At 44.8% G+C, this 9,822-nt stretch overlaps 2 protein-coding genes across 2 annotated transcripts; both read right to left on the bottom strand.

Annotated features, from left to right (window-relative positions):
- Positions 1-475: 475 nt before the first annotated feature.
- CFAP107 (cilia and flagella associated protein 107) lies at positions 476-4,062 on the bottom strand. The gene is made up of 5 exons (XM_074892866.1): positions 4,025-4,062; positions 3,559-3,703; positions 2,441-2,554; positions 1,389-1,566; positions 476-762 (listed from the first exon to the last, which is right to left on the bottom strand). Exons 1-5 carry the CDS (start codon positions 4,060-4,062, stop codon positions 476-478), a joined length of 762 nt encoding a protein of 253 aa, XP_074748967.1.
- Positions 4,063-4,096: 34 nt separating this feature from the next.
- Positions 4,097-8,519, bottom strand: LOC141953958 (arylacetamide deacetylase-like 4). The gene is made up of 4 exons (XM_074892939.1): positions 8,299-8,519; positions 6,080-6,296; positions 5,810-5,873; positions 4,097-5,116 (listed from the first exon to the last, which is right to left on the bottom strand). Exons 1-4 carry the CDS (start codon positions 8,464-8,466, stop codon positions 4,342-4,344), a joined length of 1,224 nt encoding a protein of 407 aa, XP_074749040.1. The 5' UTR covers positions 8,467-8,519; the 3' UTR covers positions 4,097-4,341.
- Positions 8,520-9,822: the final 1,303 nt, after the last annotated feature.

The following is a 9,822-nucleotide window of genomic DNA, read 5'->3' as shown; positions in this document are numbered from 1 at the left end:
TGCTTGCTTACTGCATTGGGAGAAACCGTGGTTCACCTTGTCCCTAGGTATGCAGTCATTTCAAATGTTTACTTCATTCTTGGATGTTTCAGACACGTTATGGAGTAACACAAGTTTCTATTCTACTCTTCGAAGAAATGTATAGCAAGCTGTGTGAAAATGAAAAAAACACTAGGGACAATTAAGAGATTTATATTCTTTCAGGTTCAATCCCACTTTGTTTTCTTTTTTTCTTACTCTAACTATTCATTTACTAGAAACCAACAGATGAAAATTTTGTTTTCAGTGATTTAGTATCTTCTGAAATATTCCCAGCCATCTGCAGGTCTGAATGTAACCCAGCAACTTGTTCTAACTAGTAGACAGCCCTCCGCCTCTATAACCTAATTCTCATTCCTTCTGCATGGAACAGATCACTCTTACGTACATGAGCAACAAGCTATATTAAGTAGTACTTAGGATCACCCTAAGCGGTTTATAGAGAGGCATCCCTTGCTTTTCTGTCTCTCACCAGTTGGCGGATGACTTGCAGATATTTCTGACATCCTTCATAGTCCAGGATTCTACTAACGTTTTGGGGAAGGTGTCCCTGGTTGGAAGGGAGGACATGAGTTGTAGCTGCTTGTCCCAGCTGATGAGTAGCAAAAGCAGAAATTGGTGGGCTTTCATAGGAAGTGGTGTAGACACTGGTCATCACTCCAGCTTCTTTCTTGTGCCATTTTTTCATCAGGTGCTCAAGAAGGCCATAGTTGGTAGGTGGTTCTGAGACAGGAAATTATGAAGTATTAGAAGTTATAGAATTAAGTTTTTGGTCCTGGTGTTTTTACTCCACAATTGTCATAGGGAATATCTGCACTATTTTGACAGCAGATTAAGGACAAAACAGATCTTTTTGTTCCTAGGGAATGTGTGTCTACCCTCTGGATGAAAGGGAGAATCACTGTTAGATATTGATAGGATAGCAGTGATGGTATAAATGTTAGGAGTCCTGAGTCTTCATAGTCTCTCTGGTAGATATGAAAAAAGTTAGCAGAGCTGTACATGTCACTTAAATTCAGAAACATAATAATACTCCATAAATTCTCCTGCTAGTCATATCTCACAGCTCTCCTTGTTTTCAGCTGACATCTTGCATTATTGCACAGTGGAGAGAAATCTGTTCATTGACACTATCCTTCACTGCCTCCTGTTGTGATTAAGTATTGTTGTATGGATAACATTTCCATTTTGTCAATCCAAACAAATAAGCTACTGACTAAGAAAGTAGCAAAAAATCAGCACAAGACCCATTTTCAGAATTAAAACAGAAGGAGGTTCTTGGCTCTAAGTCTATATGTTGACCACTGCACCATGTTCCATCTGACTGAATTAATAATGCCAAAAACTACCAAGAATGGGGTGATCCGCTTTCTTAGGAACCCAGGCAAACTTGCGTTCGTTCCGGCTGTGGAGGGGAAGCAGCACAGGGTTGTAACCATGTCTATTGTATTTATCATCATACTCCGATACTAGATTTCGGCTTCTTGGTTCATCATGATGGGTGAAGAAGTGCTGCACTGGCAGGCCCTGAAATGAGATGTAGATGAAACCATGCTGTTTGTACATAGCATTGAGATGGCATAGCGTGCTTCTGAGTCAGACTGTGCTACCAGGGATAGCACAAAATTTTGTCAGTATTTGTATTACTTCTACTTATAATTTACTCCCTGAAAATAAGGGCATTTGCATTTCAAGTAAAGTAAACGTCCAGTTACATTAAGCAACTACATCTGTATGTCATGAGATCTGATTAGTCCGATTTCAACACATGGATCACAAATTTGCAGATACATTTTAAAAGTCTGTAAATGAAAAGCTGATTGTGCCTCTTAAGTGTTTCATTGTGCGCTAGCATTACATATACTACCTTCCAGCTGTCTGTCAGGAGAGAATGATGAGAATATTTGGGGTGGAGAGGCACCTTGGAGAATGGGACATTCTAGCAGATGATACTTATGTAAAAAGTATTGTTATGAAAGATCCGGGACTCATTTAAGTGCAGTTCATTCCTACAAATCGGAGGTGTGCTGATGAAAAAAATCCTCTTTTACCAGCAAGCTCATATTGTAGCCCATGGCATGTCCTGAAGACACCATACCCAGTTCTAGCTGGTAGTAACATGATTTTCTTCATGTGCACTGGTCACCTCAGGTAGAGACTGGGAAACAATCAGAGAGTACCAAGAAGTGTGTGCTGTTTGTCTGCCTCGGAAAGGCATTCTACTTTACTCAAACATACGAGGGAGCTCTGGATCCTGTAAACTGGCCACGGAGCTGCAGTGCCTTCTTTTACGCATATAGTTGTTTAGGGATATAAAATATAATTTAAGTATTAGTCAAAGATCATCGCTGTTTGGAATGCTGGCACACACAGCCCTAAGTTTGAAATTTCTTGTACTTACCTCAAATTTTTCCATCACGGTTCTCCTTAGCGTTTGGTCTGGTTTGTGATCTGGGAACCAAATGAAGTCTGTTTTGTATATGCTGCTGCCGAGTTTTCCAGTGTCTTTTGTAAACTAGGGAGATATATGACACTCAGTATAGCTGGGGCAATCTGATAATTACAAAAGCTCTGTTCCAGTGCTGCTTTCATGTACACAGTTAAAAACCACTTATTTAGAAAGAAGTCTGTGCTGTGTACTTTTTCTCAGATGGTAAAGTCAGCTGGTATAATCAGCCATTGTAAAATTCTGGATTGATTCCTTGGTGTAAATATAAGATACTGTACAGGCCTTGAAAAATTATTCATGGTTTGGTGTTAAATGCTTTGACCTACCATGTGAACTAGCATTTGAAAAGGACAAATGAAACCTTTGTTTTTTGTCCCTTTGTTCCTACTTCTGCTGCAGCAGGCCAGTCTCTGCAATATAGTCTAGCATTTTGCTGCAGGGAAAAAAAAAATCTAAAGGAAGTATTTCAGAGTCAGGAGGATTTGCCCTAGCAGCTCCAATATTGAACCCAACTGGCAAGTTTTGACAAAGTTAAATGTCTAATGATAAAATTTTGCTCAGCTCTTAAGCAGGGCATGCAATCTATCAAGCAGCTCTGCCAGCAAAGATGGTCTTGTTTATATAAGCAAATGAAACCAATATCCAAATTATTATTAAAGATCCTCTAGTACAAGTAATAGTAAGTATTAACTTACGGGTTAGCAAAGCCTCTCTTGTATAATGTTGGTATATATTATTAAGTTGTATAGTTGTATGTAAGTTGCATAGCAGTCTGAAGTGATTGCCATAAAAAGTGCTGTAGCATTTTTAATTGGCTAATATGATGTCCGGTGTGAACCATACAATATAACCCTTGCTCAGGCATTGCTTCTGTCCTGGCTTAAGAGGGAAGAATGGCAGATCATAAACAAAATTAATTAATGTAGGCCAAGCAAGATGCTTATCTTCTCCCTTTTATTACTCCTCTGAGATGAGCCTGGACTCCAGCTGATGACTGCAGTAGTATACTACCTCCACAGCATTGGTTCTGCCCCACTACTCCTGCTCTCACACTTCCTTCCTGATCTTACCCTTCTCCTCTCTTCCAGCCAGTTTCCGATGAGGACTTCATTAGAGTATTTGGGTTGAATTTTCCACCAGTTCTGTCCATCTTTTTGCAATGCACTCATATTTCGTTGTCTCACAGCACTACCCTCCCTGGTTGTTGGAACTGTCCTTCAAGTTATGTTGGTGAAAGATTACTCAGTAGTCCAGTGCTAAAACTAGAGCAGAAAGGGGCTCCGCTTCTGTCTGTCTGTGCTGAGAAACATGGGTGCTGGGTGGAACTGCTTGTGTTTGCTGTCCCCATGGTGACTGTTGTTCCAGTGACCACATTCCAGGCTGCATCATATTTACTGTTGACCAAAACAGTGGCTCCTAACCCACTGAAGTCAGCTGGGTTTTCTTCTCTAATAGAGTTCAGAATCAGAGCACAGAGTATGTCTGGAAAGACTGTGATATGTGACATACTCCTCTATACCAACACACCACACATACCTGTGTGACACACAGTCTCTCTTAACAAACTCACGCATTTTATTTTAAACAAGTGTGACAAACCAGGATGTCCGTTCAAAATAACATTGTTCTTTATTAACATAGCTAAAGAGAAGGGCTTGCAGCATGGTACAGGCTTGTATAAGGTTTGCATATTCCATGTTCCAACTAACAGCTGGAATGAGGTTCTGATGAGCCTTGTTTATCATTGTTAATGGCTGCCCTTGATTGACTACCCATCACTTGATATTAAATATCCTAAAAAGATATTTTCCTAGATTGAGGCATGAACAGACTCATGGAATCTAAGATGTTTACTATAAGCTTTTTAGGAAGTTAACAACGCTGTCCAAACCCCTTTTCCCAGCTGGAAATGAGAAACCGCAATAATCATACAGGCTTATGACTCCATGGAATCCATCCTCGAGGTGGTACCAGGTCACTCGAACACCGTTGTCCTCCAATCTCTTCTTGTAGAGCAAGCCGTCGTCCCTCAGCACGTCATACTCGCAGGTCAAGATGAAGGACTCGGGCAGCTGCTGAACAACAGCGTCTTCAACTAAGAGCGGACACAGGTTGGGCTCACAGAGTCTTTTCACTTTCTCAAAAACTTCAGCTATAAAATCAGTGGGCCTAAGTGGCTTCACACCTCTGACCTTAAATTTTTCGGGGATGTTATCTGGACTCACCCACTTCCTGTATTTCAGCCTCATATCTGGAGGAATATGAGAGCCCTCCAAGACCTCTTGCATATGCAACGCATGCCCATTTAGGTACTGCAAAGCGAAGAAAGCGGCACGTTCTCGGAATAAGAGAGGGACTCCTCGATTTTGATGGTAAGATGGTAAATTGAAGTCCAGTGCCTGAAGGCCTGGGTAGATCAAGATCTGAGCACGCAGTTTGGGGAGGTCTGAGCCACCTGCAAGGGTCTGGCTAACAGCAGCTGCTAGATTGCCCCCAGCACTGTCCCCGCAGACAATTACATTGGCAGGATCCACCCCATAGTGCTCTATATTCTTCATAAAGTGTATGGTGGCATTAAGACAGTCTTCATATGCAGCAGGGTATTTGTGTTCAGGGGCTAAACGATACCTAAGTACACAGAAAGAGACAACAAACGTAAGAGAAGGAAATGTCATTAGTATTAATCAGGAAATGGTATCCTATGCTCTCTTCCAGCCCTATCATTTTGGGGTGTTTTTCCTCCAGGTCAGGATATTCATTACCTCTTAAGCAGGTGCTCCTCAGTGATTGCAGATAAGCCGTAGATTGTGTATTCAGTCACAGGGACTCAGTAAAGTAGGACTGTCATCTGACTAAGAGTCTGGCCAAGACTCTACATTTCTTACTCATGCTGAAAACTCCCTGTGTATTCTTGACAAGGTAATTTAATAATTTTGTGCCTCTGCTTCCTATCTGTAAAATGGGAGTAATACAGTGTGATTATGCTCTCTTTTTCTCTAAATCACAATTGTTTGGAACATCTTATTACATGTTCGTAAGTTCAGCACGAGGAAGACTTTTTTAACCTAAGTGTTTGATGGGCTTTTATAGATTTTCTTAGTGTGCCAAATACTTCCATTTGGGTCTTTTCTGAGTATATCAGGGCATAAACAATTAAGAGCTGTGAAATCTCCATTATCGCTATTTGTCTCTTTATGGACTTCACAAAATTCTATAGAAATTTCTTTGCAAAAAAGAACATCTTCAAAACCAGCGTAGCTCTGCTGTGGCACCACAGCAACAATAATCTCCAAACAATAGAACTGGGTAGGGTTCACTTACTGAACAGATACAACTACCGATTCGCTTTCTCTGGATATGTAGCGGCATACTTTTTCATAGGTATCTGGAAAAGAAATATTTTCATTAGCGCTTTATTGTTATATTATTGCCCTAATCTTTGAGACAGCTTGGGAACGTTCATTCCAGAAAGGCATGTATTTGCCTTCAGACTTCCCAAATCACATGCTGAAACCTCCTCTTACTTCAATTTTACAAAAAGATGAGAATGTTCTTTCTACATTACTATAATTCCTTCAACAAATATCTTACCAAGACTTCCAAATACCCAGCCTCCTCCATGAAAGAAGATGATACCTCTCCTTCGCCCGTCAGAGGTAGCTTTAGGCTGATAAACCCTCACAGGTACTTCGTTAAACTGCAGATCCTGGATAAAGAGCTTTGGATCCACCCCTAGTTTCCGTCCCTGTCGCACGTATCGGCCAAAAGTGATTTGACTGCAAAGTCCAGTCTTCTCCAAAATCCTTCCCTGTTAATGGTAAAAGAAATTAAGGCTTCATTGAAAGTCTTGAGTTAGCCAAGGTATAAAAACTCTGCACCATACTTACACTGAACTGTACTTGAGGGAAATTTTAAAGAAACACAGAGCTTACCAAAAAGAAGGAAAAAAAAAAAAAAGTGGTAATGTTGTAAAATATGAATACACTGTTAAGAAGATATAATAATAACAGCACAAGAAGTTACAATAACTACCGCGAGGACTGTTCGTAGAGGAGGATAATGGCTATGGAAGCATCTCCCAAAGGCTCTCTAAATGGCTTCCTGTGTGCTGATAGGAGAGTTCATTCTAGCAGGTTGTTTAGTCCTTGGGTTTTGCCTTAGTAAACCCGTGGAAAAACGTGAGGAAAAGTAACTCCACAGTTGTTTTTCTTGATAGGAATGCCTAGTCCTAAGAAAGTGAGAGATCCCAGGATAGAGTCAGAAAACAGTATTTGTTTTAAGTTTGCCTAGATTAGTTTTACCAAAAAGGAGAAGTTCTACCTTTTATCGTACCAGCTGGAATCTGAAGAATCAGATTGAAAAATCTAGGCTTCACATACAGCAATTTGACCCCAGTTGTCTGATAAAAATAAAGTGCTCTGATTTGATAAAAACAATGTTCCCAAGCTCTCACATCCTACAGACTGTAAAAAATTTACTTCCATTACTCACATCCAGTGTCATTCTAATATCACATCAGAAATTTTATATTGGCCATTGAAACTGTCTTGATGTATACATTGTCAGTGTCGTCCTGCACACCTTTGTGCTCATTCTTGTTTCATTATTACTTGGTAACAACAATTAAATGTTGTATAGAGAAATAGCAATAAAAGCTTTAATAGTTCTTTATTGCATAAACTAATTTTCCTCAATTAAACCATAAAACTCGGTGAATTTGCAAATCTTAAGTGCCGAGTTGTGTTGTGCAAGTTAGTTACTGCTTTTTATTTGCACAACAGATTGACTGAGCAAAATCAAGAAGCTTCCTCTCCCAGCTCTTACAATGATCTTGCAAGCTGGAATGTAAATCTGATGTAATAAGTGAACAACCAAAAAGCTGGGAACCAAATTAATTAATGTAATCAAACAAATAAACAGTTACAATTCAGCTACTAAACAAGATCGCAGTTTTAAACGCCCAGCGAGTCTGTCTTTGTGCGTTCCCTTGTTGTCACCTGCTGGTTCAGGAGAGCTGGGTAGCTTTGTCAGTGAATTTCAAGAGGATGTAAACGGTGTAAGGAACAGTGTGGAGGAAAACAAGGTCTGTGTGATAGCAAAGGCGATGTGGCTGAAGAGCGAAGGAGAAAACTGAACATTAAAAAAGAATCAAAAGATACCGCAAGTGACAGAGGAAGAGTTGAGCAGGGCTCTGATGCCGTTTATGCAATGCTGTAAAAGGGAGTCCGGGGATTAAGGAAAGCAGCCCTAACCGGATTTTGTACCATAAATGTCAGCCGCGGCAGGAGCAGCTGAAGGGCTGTAGTTTTCCTTGTGCAAGGTGACTTCGCCTAAAGCCGAGGGCAGTTATCAAACAAAATACCAGCTCAGCTCCGAATTCGCGACTTAAACCACCGCCGCCGCCGTTTGGCGATCTCTAACGAGCCCCGGCACGCTGCTGGGGTTTCTCTGTGACACGAGCAGCGTCCCCACGGGGGATGCTCCCCCGCAGCACGCTCCCCGGGATGGGGAGCATCACACCAGAGCGGCAGGGACACGCGGATCTTAAGCCGGGCTCCCCCCCCCCCTTTTTTTTTTTTTTGGTTTCCTAGCGCAGCCCGTGGGCCGGGGCTCGCCCAGGCCGCCCCCCGTGTCGCGCAAACGGCTGCCGGGCGGCGGTTGCCCACCCTCCCTCACCGCGGGGGACCCCGGCCGGGGGGACACGGACCTGCGAAACCCTGTAACCCGCTCCCGCACCCCGGCTCGGGTGGAAACGCTCCCCCCCCCCCCCCCCCGCAACGCTCACGGGGCGGCGGGGCGCGACTACTCACCAGGGCCGCGGTGGCGAGGAGGACAGCCAGGACCAGGCGCAGCTTGGCGGGCTGGTTGACGCCGGGCGGGATGTCGTAGCTGGGCAGGCCGAGGAGCACCGCGGCCAGCGCCAGCGCCAGCGCCGCCAGCGCCAGGAGCAGCAGCAGCAGCGCGGGCAGCAGCGCCATGGCCCGGCGGCGGCCCCGCGGGGGCTCCCCGGCCCGTGGCGGGGCCCGGCACAGCGCCCCCCCCACACACACCCCCACCACTACCCCCCACCCCCGCCCCGGCTCCGCGCCGCCACCGCGGCCCGGGCCGGCGGCGTCACGGCCCGTGTGTGACAGCTCTGCAAAGCCGCCGCCGGGGTCATGGTGCGGGCGGCCGGCGGAGCCCCGGGGGGAGGCCGCGCTGCCGGCTTGAGGCGAGCGGTAATCTCCGCTCAAGGAGGCAGCGCGTGACCTGCGCGGGCAGCGCCGCCACCACCGCCGCCGCCACCCGCGGGAGGGGGGGAGCTTCGAGCCCGGGCCCCGGGGCTGCCTTCACCGGGCTCCGGGGCTGGCACCGCCGCGCCCGGGGTTGGCACTGCCGGGCCTTGGCACCGGCTCCGCCGGGCTCTGGCACTGGCACCGCCGTTTCCGAGGAGGCGGAAAGCCCGCGGCGCCGGCGGCGTGCAGGGCACCTGCGTTCCTGGCGGATTCATCTTCAGATCGCCGGAGGATGTGGCTTGTCCTGAAATTCAGGGACTCTGTCTAACGGCAGCCTGCCGGAAGCTAGAGGAAGGGCTGCCTTTGCACTGTGAAATCTAAAGGGAAGGCAGCATTTGTTCTTGTAAAAAATTCTCATTTCCTCAGTCTTGGGATTTTTCTTAGGATTTTAATTTCTTCAGTCTTACTATTCTGAGTGTGCTCACTACTGGTTTTCCTTGCTTTCATCAGCAGAGTATAACGAAGCATCATGTCAAGGAATACACTGCCTTGTCCTATAAAGAAAACTAAAAATCATGGAGAAACATCACAGCACAAATTCTAAAAAAAATACCACTGGGGAACCACTCTCTGAAAGAACATGAACAGAGTTTGGTTTGTATTTTCTCTCTTTAAGGTAAACCTTCCAGTATACACAGATCAAAGCCCAGTTCACTGACCCTTACTCTCTTCCTAAAACCTGACAGTTTTAGGAAGTTTGAGAGAGAAGTGTCCCCTCCAACCAGTATCTCTTGCCCTGACCTTCAGTGGGCGTAGTGGAGACATCCCAAAATTAAGTAGGAGTTTGTAGAGCTCCTGTTATTTCAACATGAGGACAGCCCTCACTCACCTCCAGCAAGGTGTCCCCGATTAGCTCCTGCCTCGTCCTGCTGCTCTGCAGATGCGGCTCTGCCGTGCCACTGAAGAGATGTTGAACCCCCTCAACGAGACCTTGATCTCTGCCCGATTTTCCAGAGCTTTCCTCTAACTCTTTCCTCCAGCTCACTATGTATCTTACTGGTACTTTTTAGCTACATAAAGTTGTGCTTTGGAGCTTATCAAATGGACATCACAAAGATC

Source organism: Strix uralensis, chromosome 23, assembly GCF_047716275.1.
Source record: "Strix uralensis isolate ZFMK-TIS-50842 chromosome 23, bStrUra1, whole genome shotgun sequence".
In the NCBI taxonomy this organism is placed as follows: Eukaryota; Metazoa; Chordata; class Aves; order Strigiformes; family Strigidae; genus Strix; species Strix uralensis.
The sequence above is the reverse complement of the archived record's forward strand: the minus strand, read 5'-3'. Positions and strand labels throughout refer to the sequence as shown.